At 47.3% G+C, this 15439-nt stretch overlaps 1 protein-coding gene across 1 annotated transcript; it reads left to right on the top strand.

The window, feature by feature from the left end:
• The first annotated feature begins 2600 nt into the window (after positions 1 to 2600).
• LOC309336847 (zinc finger protein 174-like) lies at positions 2601 to 13665 on the top strand. The gene is made up of 5 exons (XM_081853270.1): positions 2601 to 3818; positions 6094 to 6852; positions 9392 to 9503; positions 10165 to 11222; positions 11538 to 13665. Exons 2-4 carry the CDS (start codon positions 6130 to 6132, stop codon positions 10929 to 10931), a joined length of 1602 nt encoding a protein of 533 aa, XP_081709396.1. The 5' UTR covers positions 2601 to 3818; positions 6094 to 6129; the 3' UTR covers positions 10932 to 11222; positions 11538 to 13665.
• The last annotated feature ends 1774 nt before the right edge of the window (positions 13666 to 15439 follow it).

The following is a 15439-nucleotide window of genomic DNA, read 5'->3' as shown; positions in this document are numbered from 1 at the left end:
CCGCAAGACGAATTTCCCTATGGGCTTGCTTTGCAAGACGAAACATCTTGCGAGTTCTTGCGAGTTTGTTTCCTTTTTCTTAAAGCCGCTAAGCCGCTAATAGCTGCTAAGCCGCTAAGCCGTTAATAGCCGCTAAGCCGCTAATAGCCGCTAAGCCGCTAATAGCCGTGCTTCGCAAGATGAAAAAACCGCAAGACGAAGAGACTTGCGGAACGGATTAATTTCGTCTTGTGAGGCACCACTGTAAAAGCACACATTCTACTCATGCAAAAACATGCTGATTCCCGGACCGTCTGTGGGCTGGATTGAGAAGACGATTGGGCCGGATCTGGCCCGCGGGCCTTCGTTTGCCTCCCCATGTCTCAGAGTCCTGTGGAGCAAACATAGACATGGGGCAATCATAGTTGCTATCTTATTAGACACTTTTACAGAAGGAAAGGCATACAGGCTTCTGCTCTGTATACTAGAAGGAGCATCTCCACCCCCATCGTTCAGCCTGGACACTAAGGTCCAGTTTGAGGACCTTCTGGTGGTTCCCTCACTGCAAGAAGTTAAGCTACAGGGAACCAGGCAGAGGGCCTTCTCAGTAGTGGCACCTGCCCTGTGGAAAGCCCTCCCATCAGATGTCAAGGAAATAAACAACTACCTGACTTTTAGAAGACATCGGAAGGCAGCCCTGTTTAGGGAAGTTTTTAAAGTTTGATGTTTTATTGTGTTTTTAGCATTCTGTTGGGAGCCACCCAGAGTCGCTGGGGCAAAGAAATAAATTATTATTTTTCTACCTCAGAGGTGAGGCACCCAAGGCCTGGAAACAAAATACAGCTCTCCAGTTCTCTCTACCTGGTCCTTGACGTTTTCCCCATGCCATACTCCTGCTACTCCTCCCTGGCCCAGTTTCACAAACTGATTTCCTCCCCCCCCCCCCCCCGCCCTTGGGCAGGAAGTGTCCTTAAAATCTGTCAGCATCTCTTGCTGGTCTGGAGGAAAGACGGAGAGGCTGTTTGTGCCAAAACTACCCTCCCATCCGTAGGTAGAATGGGCATTTCCTGCTCTGCTCTCTTTTGCCTCCGTCCCCACCAACACCAGAATGTGGCCTTTGGAAGGTTGCCAAGGAACTTGGCCCTGGGCTTGAAAAAGTTTGCCAACCCTGGTATACATGCTCAGATTGTAACAAAAGCTTTTGGGACAAATTGGTGTTTCTATGGGCAGACTGGAATGAAAGCCAAACAGATGGTCCAGAGGGGAAATAATACAGTCGTACCTTGGACCTACTGCCTTGGTTCCCGAACAAATCGGTTCCGGTGTTTCGAACAATTTTTGGAAGCTGAATGTCCGGTGCAGCTTCCACGGCTTCCAATTGGCTGTGGGAGTTTCCAGCACCCAATCAAAAGCTGCGTTTTGGTCTCCAAATGTTTTGGAAGTCAAACGGACTTCCAGAACGGATTCCATGCAATTTCCAATCTTGCTACATACATCAAACATTATTATTATTATTATTATTATTATTATTATTATTATTATTATTATTATTATTATTTACCCGCAGGTCTCAGGGCGGTTTACAGAATAAAATCAAAATATAAAACCACAAAATCAGTAATCAAAATAAAAACAACAACACCCAATAAACCCCCCTCCAAAAAACCCCACATTTTTAAACGGCATAGGATGTCAATTAAATCAACCAAAGGCCTGGTTAGAAAGGTGAACATTCCTGGGGAGAGCATTCCACAGACGGGGAGCCACTGCAGAGAAGGCCCCGTTCTTTGTTGCCACTCTCCAGACCTCTCGAGGAGGAGGCACACGAAAGAGGGCCTCGGAAGATGATCTCAGGGTCCAGGTAGGTTCATATGGAAAGAGGTATTGTGGTTCTGAGCCATTTAAGTCTTTACAGCCCAGCACTTTGAATTGGGCCCGGAAACCAATTGGTAGCCAGTTGGACCAGGATCAGTGTAATATGCTCAAACCGTCTTGCTCCCGTGAGCAACCTGGCCGCTGAATTCTGCACTAGCTAAAGTTTCCAAATCATCTACAGACGCAGCTCTACACGTAACACATTGCAGTAATCTAAGCTTGAGGTTACGAGAGCATCAACAACAGTCGTTAGGCTATCCCTGTACAGATAGGGATGTAGCTGAGCCACCAGCCTAAGCTGAGGCCACCTGAGCCTTGAGGGACGGCAAAGGATCCAGGAGAATCCCCAAGCGACGAACCTGCTCCTCCAGAGGAAGTCTAACCCCATCAAGAGCAGGCCACCTCCCAGCCATCTATCTGGTCTAGGGAACCACCCACTAACAGAGCCTCAACTTTATCTGGATTGAGCTTCAGTTTGTTGGCTCTCATCCGGTCCATTACGAAGGCAAGACACTGGTCCAGCACTTCCACTGCCTCACCTGCAGACAGAAAGAAGAAATGGAGCTGAGCGTCATCAGCACGCTGCTGACAACTACTCCAAACCACCCAGTGGTTTCATGTAGATGTTAGATCTCCTTTGTTGCAGCAGGGAATTGTTTCAGAATGTAAAAACCAAAGCGCATCAAAAACATTCTGAAACGCCTAAAAACAATTCCAGTTAAAAACGTGCTTCAATCCAGTGATCACGGGATTGCCAAGAGGAATATTCTTCCGCCACCAAATGCCTGGGGTGAACAGGCTATATATACTAAGTAACCGCAGCCAGGCCTTAACTTCCTGGCCAGACCGTGGTGCATTGAAAGGGAGGCTTGGTCTCTGCCCTCCCTTTTCCTTGAGCTTTTAAAACGGAAGGAAGCAGTGAATATCATGTTGGTTTACAGAAAGTGGTTTTGTTAGGCATGGATGAGTTTACAAATAGCTGATAGACACGGAATTGCAAGCTCTTTATTTTCATTTCTTTCTTCTTTTTCTCCCATTACTTCTTTCTCTTTTCCCTTGTTTTCTCTATTTTCCATTCCTTTTTTTATGTCGCCGTTTGTGCTTTTATCTAGATTAGAACTTTAAAAAATGATAATAATGAAATAAGCACTTTTATGTCATGCTGGGATGGGGTGTGTGTGTGTGTGTGTGTGTGTGTGTGTGTGTGTCTGTCTGTCTGTCTGTCTGTCTGTCTGTCTTCAGGCCCTGGAGGCAAATTTGGCCCTCCAGTCCTCTCTGACCCTCAGGACTCTTCCCAGACTGCACCCCTCTGTGGAGATGCTGGTCCATGAGGGCAAATGGGGCACTGCCCCACCAGTGCCAGGTGGCCCCCACCTGCCTGCCTGCCTTTTTTCTTTCAACCAAGCCAAAGAGAACTGCTGTCTGTCGGTTTCCTCCTCTCAGTGTTGCCCCTTGCGGAATTCTGCAGGTAGGAGGATGGGGGCAACCCTAGAATTGGTTGGCTCTGCCTGCCACTGCCTCTCTGGCGCCACCTACTGTTGGGCTCCTCGGCTTCCGCCCTACCAGCCCCAGTGGGCACCAGCCACGTGGAAGCTAGCCTACCAGTCGAGAGGGGAAGCTTTCATTCATTCCCCAGGCCGCTCTTGCCCCAGGCCCCGCCCACCATTGACATGTGGCCCCCGGAAGGCTGCCCAGAAGGGAATACGGCCCCCTGTAAAAAGGGAAACACGCTTATCCGACCATCTGCAAATGCATCAAAGGGTTAAAGTGACCGAGTGCTTGGTTTGCTAGAGGGGCCAAATAAAGTGCTGGGTTTTTTTTTTGGCTGGATGGAAAACACTGGAGGTTTTTTTCCCCTTGGGGGTGGGGTTTGGTTTTGAATTCGCCTGCAGGGAAAAAAACCCCAAAACCAACAAAAAACAGGAGGAGGAAGGAAGGGAAAAAAGATCTCAGTGCGTGGAGAGGTGAGTTGCAGGAGGGCAGAGGTGGATCTCCAAAGGTGGGGGGACAGAAGAAGAGGAAGCGACTTTTTGGGGGGGTTGGGGGAAGGCAACGCATCTGCAGCCCCTGTGCTTTGATCCCGGGAGGTCTAACTCTGACCCCAGCAAAACCCCTCGCGCTCATTTCCTTCCACATCTGAGAATGGATCCTCCACGCAGTAACGCTTTTCTTTTCGGGAAGGTGGAGGTGTTTTTTGTTTTTGCAATGCAGGGAAATGGAGTAGCGGGGGCGGGGGGAATAGATCTGGCCAGTGATTTTCCCTTCAAAAATGTTTAGGTGCAGGGGTACTCATAGTGAAATACTGCCCCCTCAATGAGGCCAAACTTAGATTCACCAAATGTTTAGGGGGTATGCGTACCCCTGCGTACCCCCAGGAAAAAAGCACTGGATCTGGTTCCATGAGGAGACACATCCCCAAACACACACACACACACACACACACACACACCTGAAGAAGTGTGCATGCACACGAAAGCTCATACCAAGAACTGACTTAGTTGGTCTTTAAGGTGCTACTGGAAGGAATTTGTTTTGTTTTGACACACACACAAAACACACACACAGGAAGCTGTTTTATCATTGAGTCACACCATTGGTCTGTCAAGCTCAAGGCCGCCTGCACTGACCAGCAGCAGCATTCCAGGGTTTTGGGTAGGAGGGAAGGTGTCTCTCCTGGGATTAGAACCCGGGACCTTCTCTGCTTCTAAACTGCGACCCCCCCACCCCACCCTCCGCAACACTCTGCCAGCATTCCATGGCTACTGAGCATGCTCAGTTCTCCTGGGCTGTCTTTTTGGGGGGGTTCCCCCCTTAAAGTCCCCCCCTACTTCTGCAAATCTTGGGGTTTCCCTGAGGATACTCCGCTCTTGTGAGCGGGTGGCGCCAGCATTTTAAGCACGCTGTATTGCATGTCTGGGTTCCTACCCTCTTTTTTTAGCTTTTAAATGATTTTCTCTTTATATTTATATTTTTTTATTTCATGATTGTAAAAAGCAACAGCCTCAAAGCGTTTTGCATAAAAGTTGAAAGGATAAAATTTCCGCCGAGGAAAATGTATAGCGATAACGTAAGATGTTCAAAAAAGTTAAAACGACAGTGGATGAAAAAGAGATTTAAGACTGGTGTCAACTTTCTAACTTCCTTAAGTTGCTTCGATACTTTCCAGGGGTAGAAAGTTAGGATAAATTTCTTTGGTGGACAGGAACTGCACTTTAAATGTGCTTTAAGAGTATGGTGCTCACACACCCTCAGCTCACCCATTCCAGGATACTCTATTCCGTTCCGCCTTCCGCTTGTGGTTTCACTCTTCCCCGCCCCCTCAGTGTTTCATGGCCACTCTGAATGCTCAGTCTCTATTGAGATGGTTTGGGGAAGATCTTCCCCGCCCCCTACTTTTGGGAACCTCTGCGTTTCCCCCAAGCCTGCTGATGGCTCACGTCTTTGGGTAGATGGGCCAACTTTTGCCTCTCTAGGTCAGGCACATTCTGTGTAAACAACTAGTCCTGAGTCTTTCATATGCCTGGACACTTACGCCCTGATAATAAAGGGTTTGTTGATCCAGCCTTTGTGGGGAAAGGATCCATCTATACCAGCTGCACTGGCTCCCGGTGGAGTACAGGATCAGGTTTAAGGTGCTGGTTTTAACCTTCAAAGCCCTATACGGCCTAGGACCCTCGTACCTACGGGACCGCCTCTCCTGATATGTCCCACAGAGAAACTTACGGTCTGCAAATAAAAACATCTTGAAGGTCCCAGGCCACAGAGAGGTTAGGCTGGCCTCAACCAGAGCCAGGGCTTTTTCGGCTGTGGCCCCGACTTGGTGGAATGCTCTGTCACAAGAGACTAGGGCCCTGCGGGACTTGACATCTTTCCGCAGGGCCTGCAAGACAGAGCTGTTCCACCAGACCTTTGGCCAGGGCACAGCCTAACTCCCTCCTTCGGCAATCTTCGCGGAGCTCTGGCCCAATGGTGGCCAGTGGCTTGAATTTAATTAATTTTATAATGAATGATTTTAGAGTGTTGTTTGTGTTGTACTTTTGTACTGTTTTATTGTTGTTAGCCGCCCTGAGCCCGGCTTCGGCTGGGGAGGGCGGGATATAAATAAAAATTATTATTATTATTATTATTATTATTATTATTATTATTATCTTGCAAAGGCTGCACCTGCTATGGGGCTCCTTGCCTTCTGCCAAAGCAGCCACCACAGCCAATACTGTATATATTTTGGTTTTAATCTAGAGAAGCTTCTATACAAGAGTTTAACTCTGGGATGAGATGGAGGAGCAAGCGAGTCGTAGGCAAAAGGCCGCCTTGCAAAGTGTCAGAGAAGCTCCTGACGTCCTCCAGGCTGTGATTATCGGAGAAGATCGGCAGAGAATCCCGCAAGTTCAGATCAAGGAGGAACCGAGCGAGGGGCAGCTGCAGCGCTGGGAAACCCAGTGGCAGGACTTCCTGAAGAAAGTGGAGGTTTCTCAGTTAGGCTGGGCACCACAGCTGGAGGAGCCCACCCCCTGGGACGACGCCAAGGCCTTCTTCACCTCCTTCGAGCAAGTGGCCCAAGCCTGCCGGTGGCCCAAGGTGGAGTGGGTGGCCCGACTCTTGCCGGCCCTCAGGGGAGAAGCCGAGCAGGCCTTTAGTGGGCTGGAGGCCGGAGACAGAGAGGATTATGGGAAAGTGAAGGCAGCCATCTTGCAACGGGACGCCATCGGTAGAGAGAAGCTGCGCCAACACTTCCGGGGCTTCTGCTACCAGGAGGCTGACGGGCCCAGAGGGGCCTATACCCGACTCCAGGAGCTTTGCTCCCGGTGGCTGAAAGTCGAGAGGCACACCAAGGAGCAGATCCTGGAGCTGCTGATCCTGGAGCAGTTCCTGGCCGTCCTTCCGCCCGAGATCCAGAGCAGGGTGAGGAATTGCGGCCCGGAGACCTGCTCCCAGGCGGTGGCCCTGGCCGAGGACTTCCTCCTGAGGCAGCAGCAGACCAAGAGATGGGAAGTGCAGGTGAGAGTGTTTCATCCCTATACAAACAGCAAGCGGTGGGGATCATTGATGGCCTAAGGGCCACATTCCATTCTGGGGGGCCACATGCTTGTTTGTATAAGAAGCTGCAAGTCAGGTTTGCCAGAATTGAAAGTTCCTACACATACAACCAGACAAGCAAGAGAGAGCGTTGCAGTTCAAGGGCGCATTTCATCCAGGAGCGGGGAAACGGAGGAGGGAGTATGGTCCGAGAAGAGTCCCGAGGGCCAAGTTGAGAGACCTGGGGGGCCACAGGCTTGTGGGAACATTTATATAATTTAGCAGAGTTTAAATGATCCCCTGTTTCAGTTTATGCAGCGACAAGCGGGTTGCTAACTCGTTTGAGTCCTGTCAATAATTATACGTTCCTGGTTGATAATCCCTTTCTGTCCCTCTTAAAGAAAACACATATGAATCCGAATCATATTAACATAAACTATTGTACTATCCAGGGATGCGGGTGGCGCTGTGGGTTAAACTACAGAGCCTAGGGCTTGCCAATCAGAAGGTCAGCGGTTCGAATCCCCGCGACGGGGTGAGCTCCCGTTGCTCAGTCCCTGCTCCTGCCAACCTAGCAGTTTGAAAGCACGTCAAATAGGTACCGCTCCGGCGGGAAGGTAAATGGCGTTTCCGTGCGCTGCTCTGGTTCGCCAGAGCAGTGGTTTAGCAGTCTAGCCCTCTTCCCAGTGAACTATGGGAATTGTAGTTCTGTGAGGCAAATATGGGTCTCGCCCAACAACTTTCGGCACCCCTAATAAACTACAGCCCCCAGAATTCTTTGGGGAAACCAGGACTGTTTAAAGTGGTACTAAAGCACTTTAAACATATGGTTTAAAGGGTGATAAAGAAGGACAAGACATTTTTAATGTATGCATCTACAGCAGCAAGAATACTTATAGCAAAATATTGGAAGACACAAGATCTTCCCACGCTGGAAGAGTGGCAGACGCAGTTGATGGATTATATGGAATTGGCCGAAATGACTGGTAGAATCCGGGATTTGGATGAAGAGACAACGGAAGAAGATTGGAAAAAATTTAAGGACTATTTGCAAAAACAATACAAGCTATATGAATGTTAAGAATCTGCATGTTTTGGAACTTAGCTCCTGCAACTAGATCGAGAAAATGGGAAGATAAGTTACACTTAAGAAAAAGTTGAAATTTAAGGTTATTATATTTTTTATTTTAAGGCATAAATATTAGATAGAAGGCACCTTAAAATTAGAAGTGAAATATTTTGAAAGATATAAATAAGATACGAAACAAGGTAATAATTTGCTGATATGTTTTATTGTAAAGAATGCAGGGTGAGGGAGGTGTGGGGAAGTCCAGCTAACAATTTAAAAATGTATTTTGAAAGTTGGAGTATTATTTATCTTTCTTCTTTTTTCTTCTGTAAACTGAAAATGCAATAAAAACGTTTTTTAAAAAAACAAAAAAAAACAACATATGGTTTGAATTGTGTCAGAGCTACCTTTGCCCTAGCCGGTGCCAACTGAAATTTAGGAGAGGCGGCCAAGAGGCGCAGAGCTCACTTGGTTTCCTGTTTCCCTCTGGCTTCCTGTCTCGCCCCACAGATGTTGATGGACCGGAGGGTTAGCAAATAGTCAGGCAAGAGGGAGCTGCAGTCCAATGACAGATGGAGACCCAACAGTTGAAGGACATTTATTCCATATACAACACGGGTAGGGGACCTCAGCCTTGTGGGATATATAGCTGTCAATCAAGTCCAACATTCCAAGAGAGGACTAACTGCCTTTATGTGGCAAGCAGTTTTGTCAGTTGGTCTGTTGGTTGGTTTCTGCAAGGAGTGTTAACTGGTAACTGTTCGGATGCAGAACCTGAAACTGTTCTTAACCTGAAGCACCACTTTAGCTAATGGGGCCTCCCGCTGCTGCCGCACCACCGGAGCACGATTTCTCTTCTCATCCTGGAGCAAAGTTCTTAACCTGAGGTACTATTTCTGGGTTAGCGGAGCCTGTAACCTGAAGCATATGTAACCCGAGGTACCACTATATATAGTTTATCTGTTATGTAACCTAAGCCTGCCTTCAGGAACAACTTTGTAAACCTGAATAAATCTGATAGTAAAGTAAAGGTAAAGGGACCCCTGACCATTAGGTCCCATCGTGGCCGACTCTGGGGTTGCGGCGCTCATCTCGCTTTATTGGCCAAGGGAGCCGGAGTACAACTTCCGGGTCATGTGGCCAGCATGACTAAGCCACTTCTGGAGAACCAGAGCAGCGCACAGAAACGCCATTTACATTCCCGCCAGAGCGGTACCTATTTATCTACTTGCACTTTGACGTGCTTTCGAACTGCTAGGTTGGCAGGAGCAGGGACCGAGCAACAGGAGCTCACCCTGTCATGGGATTCGAACCACAGGCCTTCTGATCAGCAAGCCCTAGGCTCTGTGGTTTAGACCACAGCACTACCCGCATCCCTTTCTGGTACTTGTACCTCAGCATATAGTCCTGTCTCCCTGCTCTTAAAAAAAAGGATCCTTGTTTCTTTTTCAGGAGCTGGCAAAGTTTGAGGAGGTGGTGGTGTGCTCTGTGAAGACTGAACCATCTCCCTCCAGCCCTGTGGAGATGAAGAAAACCAAGCAGGATCAGGGTGCTGGGCTGCTGGGTAAGCCGAATTTTTCTTGCTCCTGGATTCCAGGAACCATTGTGCGAAATTTAGCTTCAATATTTTAAGAAGTGTCCAGACAAAACTTACTGAAGTATATCGTGGAAGATTTTCTTTTTTTAATTGTGTTGTTTGATCACTGATGTGTTTGTGGCCATGGGCTCCTTTGGCAGCGAGGTTAGAGGTGGAATAAATAATTTGATGAATGATAAGTTGAGAGTATTTCGGGAGTTCTACCAAGAGTTATATTCAGCAAGTAACAATTCTATGGGGAAGATGAAAGAATATATCGAGACACACTGAGAGATAAAGCTAGAAAGTAGAGATAGAGAGATTATGGAACAACCAATTTCAGAAAAAGAAATAGAGAAAATTATAGGGAAGCTAAAAGGGGGGAACAGAATAAAGTATTAAAAAATATATTGATTCCTAAAATAAAAGTATTATATAATTCAGTAATAGAGGGTGAAAGGATCCCTCCATCATGGGAACAATCAATAATTATCTTAATTCCAAAACCAGGAAAAGATTTGAAGGACCCAGGATCATAAGCCGATATTCCTAATAAATCAAGATGCTAAAAAAAAGTGGAATAAAAATATATATATTCTGCTGTCAGTTCTGTTAATTTGGTTCCCCCCTCTTTTTTTCATTCTGAAAGGCTATGTGCAGCTGAGCAAAGGTGGAGAGAAAATTCTGGAGTATTCTGAGCCTGAGGCATTCCACAGGAGAGCAACTGTGACCGTTTCCCTGGCTGAGGAGGTGGGCAAAACGGGCAGGAGCCAACATACCCCAAAGAGGCAGCAAAGAAACCGCCAGAGGAATCGGGCAGGAGGATCCGTTCCTGGCGTGGCAGACGAGGCCCTTGGCAAACGCCTCTTGAGGCCTAAAGAACAGCCCTGCGCCATTCCAGAGGGAGGTTTCGGCAAAGACTCCAGGCTTGGCCAACTTGAAAGAACCCAAAATGGCGGGGGACAGGTTCAGGACGCCGGGGAGAGCCCTCTTCTGAGACCTGACAAGTCGCGCATGTGCTCTTACTGCGGGAAAGCCTTCTGCGAGATCGCCCACATGAGGGCCACACACTTCGAGAAGAAGCCCTTCCAGTGCTCAGCGTGCGCGAAGTGCTTCAGCCGCAACTCGCTGCTCCTCAAGCACGAGAGGACGCACGACGGGGAGAAGCCGTACACCTGCTCCACGTGTGGGAAGAGCTTCGTGTACAGCTGGAACCTCATTAAGCACAAGAAGAAGCACACGGGCGAGAAGCCCCACAAGTGCTCGGCGTGTGGGAAAACCTTCTTCGAGCGCTCGGACCTCGTGCGGCACGAGAGGACTCACACGGGAGAAAAGCCCTACAGATGCTCCTACTGCTGGAGGCGATTCAGCCAGCAGTGGCTCCTGATGAAACATGAGAAAACCCACATGGCATAGAAACCTCCACAGGGCGAGGAAATGATACCTGAAGGGGCTGCCTCCTTCCCTGTGCACCTTTGGGTGCTGACCTTGACGGGGGGGGGGCCCTTGGTAGCTCCACACCCTCAGAGGTTTTTGAGTGGAGGGTGGTGGCTCAGAAGAGAGTTTTCTCTCTGACATCCCTAAGCTGCAGAGTTCCCCCACTGTGGGGTTGTGTCTGAGGACATGATTACATAGCTTTTGCTGCTCGATGGAGACACCCCTTTTTTTCTATGGCTTTCAGCATCCGATATTTTTATATATACAGTAGTGCCTCGCAAGACGAAAAGAATCTGTTCCGCAAGTCTCTTCGTCTAGCGTTTTTTTGTCTTGCGAAGCAAGCCCATTGACGGCTTAGCGGATTAGCGACTTTTAGCGGCTTTTCGGCTTAGCGGATAAGCGGCTTAGCGGCTTAGAAAAAGGGGGGGAGGGGAAAAAACCCGCAGGAACTCGCAAGACATTTTCGTCTTGCGAAGCAAGCCCATAGGGAAATTCGTTTTGCGAAGCACCTCCAAAACGGAAAACCCTTTCGTCTAGTGGGTTTTCCGTCTTGCGAGGCATTCGTCTTGCGGGGCACCACTGTAGATACAGGATCCAGCTTTTTCTCTTCACGGGAATTTACTTCAACTGGTTTTGAAATGTGTGTTTCTCAGGCGAGAGCCAGCAAAGCAGCAATGGGGAACCTGCGGCCCTGATAGGAGGCGTTGTAGATAGGCCAGCAGGAGGTTTGCAGGCCCCTGCCAATTGCCTGATTGTTGGCACCTGCTGTTCAGCCCTTTGCGAGCACCAACGGCAAACTGCTGGTGATTGGGGCTCAGCAAGCACAGGCAACGCATCTGTGGCGATGCTGCTTTCTCCTGCAACAGAGCAAGGGGAATCTCTCGCCTTTCAGATGTTGCTGGACCCCCAACTCCCATCATCCCTGACCACATGACCTGCTGGCTGCCAGAGCTGATGGGAGTTGGAGTCCATCTGGAGGTCACAAATTCCCTCTGCCCTAGGAAAGTTTGGGAACTTGGTGAGGGTTGAAGTGTCCAGCTCTGAGCCCATAATGCATATGATGAAACCGGTCCCCATCTCTGATCAATATTGAATGTATTGTCCAAGGACCAACTTCCCTTTTGAGAGCCAGTGTGGTGTTGTGGTTAAGAGCGGTAGTCTCCTAATCTGGGGAACCGGGTTCGCGTCTCCGCTCCTCCACATGCAGCTGCTGGGTGACCTTGGGCCAGTCGCGCTTCTCTGAAGCCTCTCAGCCCCACTCACCCCACAGAGTGTTTGTTGTGGGGGAGGAAGGGAAAGGAGAACGTTAGCCGCTTTGAGACTCCTGAAGGGGAGTGAAAGGCGGGATATCAAATCCAAACTCTTCTCTTCTTCTTCTTCTTCTGCTGCTGCTGCCCGTTTTCACGTCCTGGTATTGCCTTAGAAAGCTGACGCTGGACCAGGCAACGCGTCTTTCCTGTAAATGTCGTTTGCTCTTAAGCGTGTGCAGAGTGCCTTCTCTTTCCATTGAGTATGTACCATCATATTTATCGCTGTTACTGTGAAGGTGTTTGCTCCGCTGACTTAGTACCACTTCCTTATCTCCATGGTGTTTATGTCACATATTTTTACCATTGAATTTTGTAAGCTACTCTGGTGTCACTTTAAGCTAAACAGCAACATACAAATTATTTAATGTAAAAAAATGGCATTCCAGTGCAGGTATCACATCTCCTGATGGTGATTTTTTTCAAGCACAGATGGAACCATTAGTTGTGCAGTAACAGTGCAAAATGGAATGATGGAGTTTCTAATCTACAACATTAAAATATCATAAAATATTTTCAAAAGGATAAGAAGTAAAATAAAGAAATGGTCCAATTCTGTGTAACTGAGGACTGAATAAATTATCACTGTAGATTTAAACAGGGCAGCAAATAGATCCGTTTCCCCTCTCTCTGGTCTTAAACACCTGATTTTATGAGATTGAAACAAGTGCTTGTATGATATGTTAGCATACAAACAAAAAATATTGAGATGTCTTTCTTGTGACTCCTGAATCTCAGGTTGATTTTATCATGGGGAAAAACCTAAAACAAACTAGATGGGCTGGAGGGGATTTTTGGTAGGGAGAGGCAGGCATTCAAATTGCTTTGATGAGTCACTTCGCTTTGGGTGAGTCTGTTCATTATTATGCCACTATTTTTAATGAGTTCTTTATGTATATAAGGGACGCGGGTGGCGCTGTGGTCTAAACCACTGAGCCTCTTGAGCTTGCCGATCAGAAGGTTGGTGGTTTGAATCCCTGCGATGGGGTGAGCTCCCGTTGTTCGGTCCCAGCTCCTGCCAACATAGCAGTTTGAAAGCACACCAAAAAGTGCGAGTAGTTAAATAGGTACCGCTCCGGCGTTTCCATGCGCTGCTCTGGTTTCGGTGTTCCATTGCGCCAGAAGCGGCTTAGTCATGCTGGCCATATGACCCGGAAAAGCTGCGGACAAACGCCGGCTCCCTCGGCCTGTAAAGCGAGATGAGCGCCGCAACCCCAGAGTCGTCTGTGCCTGGACTTAACCATCCAGGAGTCCTTTACCTTTACCTTTTTTATGTATATGATCACTGAGATTATTTCCATTGTGTTTTACTGCTCGTGGTGTACTGTAGACCAATGATTCTCCATCCACCCATTACTAATCTTCCGTTGAGCACTGTATATCAATAAAATATTTAATTTGCTTCATCTAGTTTGGAGTCTGTTGTCTTTGTCACTGGTTCAGCTGGGGTGCAAAGTGAACCCAAGAATGTGGTGGGGTCTGCAAAAAAGATGAACCGGGTATCTTTCACAGCCAATAGCCAAACACATTTCAGCTGGAAAGAGTCCTAAAAATCCTGAACACCAGCTTGAGAATGGATCAGGAGCTATAGTCATATTTCAGTTGTGTTGCAGTGACAAACCCCCAGCCCGCCAAAGTGGAAGACTCAGTGTCTGCAAGTTTTAGCATGATGTGAGATAAAAATGTCTCCATTTGTTTTCTCCATGCTACGCTTACACCTCTTTCATGTCCCCTCTTACTTGCCTTTTCCCTGAATTAAAAAGTCCCAAATTTTCATACCCAGGAAAATTTGGGACTTTTTAATTCAGGGAAAAGGCAAGTAAGAGGGGTATGGTTAGCCATGTGGTGTTAAAGAAGGACAGAACTTTTTTTTATGTATGCCACAACAGCAGCAAGGATACTTATTGCAAAGTATTGGAAGACACCAGATCTACCCACCCTGGAAGAATGGCAGATGAAGATGATAGACTACATGGGACTGGCAGAGATGACTGGCAGAATCCGAGACCAGGAGACAGAGACAGTGGAAGAAGATTGGAAGAAATTTAAAGACTATCTTAATAAACACTATAAAATTAATGAAGGTTAGAATGACATGGGTTTAAAAATTATGTGGTTTTCAGGGGTGTTGATTAAGGAAAAAGAATAGAATTATCAAAAACTATGGGAAATAAGGGAATGGATTTGCTGATTCGATAATGAAATTAGAATACAGAAGGGAGAGGTACGAGGAGGTTGGGGAAATTAGGTTTAAGAAAATAAGGTTTGAAATTATACTTGTTTTCTGTCTTTTGTTTGTGTATGTTTTTATTGTTGTTTGTGTTTATATGTTTTTATTGGAAACTTTAATAAATATCATTAAAAAAAAAAAAAGTCCCAAATTTTCTAAGGTTTCTTCATAGCAGAGCTGCTCCATCCTCTTGATCAATTTTAAAATGCATTTTTTAAAAATACAAAAACTGCAGCAGCAAGCTTAATCCCCAAAGAGGCACTTCCCTCTCGCACATGATGGGAAACCTGCCTGCATCATCAAAATGTCTTCTGCCTCAGACTTCTTGGGGGGTGGGGCGTATTCATAAGCAAACTTAGGCAAATGTTATCAGGCAGCTTACCGGTTAAGGATGGGCTCCTCTACATGCAAAAGGAAGTTTGGGGCACATTTGGAAGTCTTAAGACACTTGTGGGCACCACAAAATAGCCAGAAGAAAAATTGACGACCTCAGTGCCCCCCGCCTGAAAAAAAACAGGCAAAACCTACACACCTAAAAACAAAATCTGGGCAAAAAAAGTTGTAAAGTGCCCCAAGTAATAGTAGTAGTGGTAATAGTAGTAATATTCCTATGCTGCCCATCTGACTGGGTTGCCCCAGCGATTCTGGGTGGCTTCCAGCAATTTATAAAACCACAGTAAAGTATTACACATTAAAAAATACCCCTATACTGTACAGCATTAATTCTTGGCTTTGGTGGTCATTAAGCCCAATCCTTGCTCAGTGCAGGATCCTAGACTGTTGTTTAGTCGTGTCCGACTCTTCGTGACCCCCTGGACCAGAGCACGCCAGGCCGTCCTGTCTTCCCCTGCCTCCCGCAGTTGGGTCAAACTCATGCTGGTAGCTTCGAGAACACTGTCCAACCATCTCCTCCTCTGTGGTCCCCTTCTCCTTGGGCCCTCCATCTTTCC

Source organism: Podarcis erhardii (assembly GCF_964252035.2).
Source record: "Podarcis erhardii genome assembly, chromosome: 2".
Classification (NCBI taxonomy): domain Eukaryota; kingdom Metazoa; phylum Chordata; class Lepidosauria; order Squamata; family Lacertidae; genus Podarcis; species Podarcis erhardii.
This window is presented reverse-complemented; position numbering and strand designations above follow the sequence as displayed.

What these genes read in the sequence shown, in the direction of transcription:
- LOC309336847 (XM_081853270.1), top strand. Translation starts at nt 6,130, where the DNA reads ATGGAGGAGCAAGCGAGTCGTAGGCAAAAGGCCGCCTTGCAAAGTGTC. An exon ending in CCAAGAGATGGGAAGTGCAG is followed by an intron (nt 6,853 to 9,391) that starts GTGAGAGTGTTT and finishes TTTCTTTTTCAG; the next exon opens with GAGCTGGCAAAGTTTGAGGA. An exon ending in TCAGGGTGCTGGGCTGCTGG is followed by an intron (nt 9,504 to 10,164) that starts GTAAGCCGAATT and finishes TCATTCTGAAAG; the next exon opens with GCTATGTGCAGCTGAGCAAA.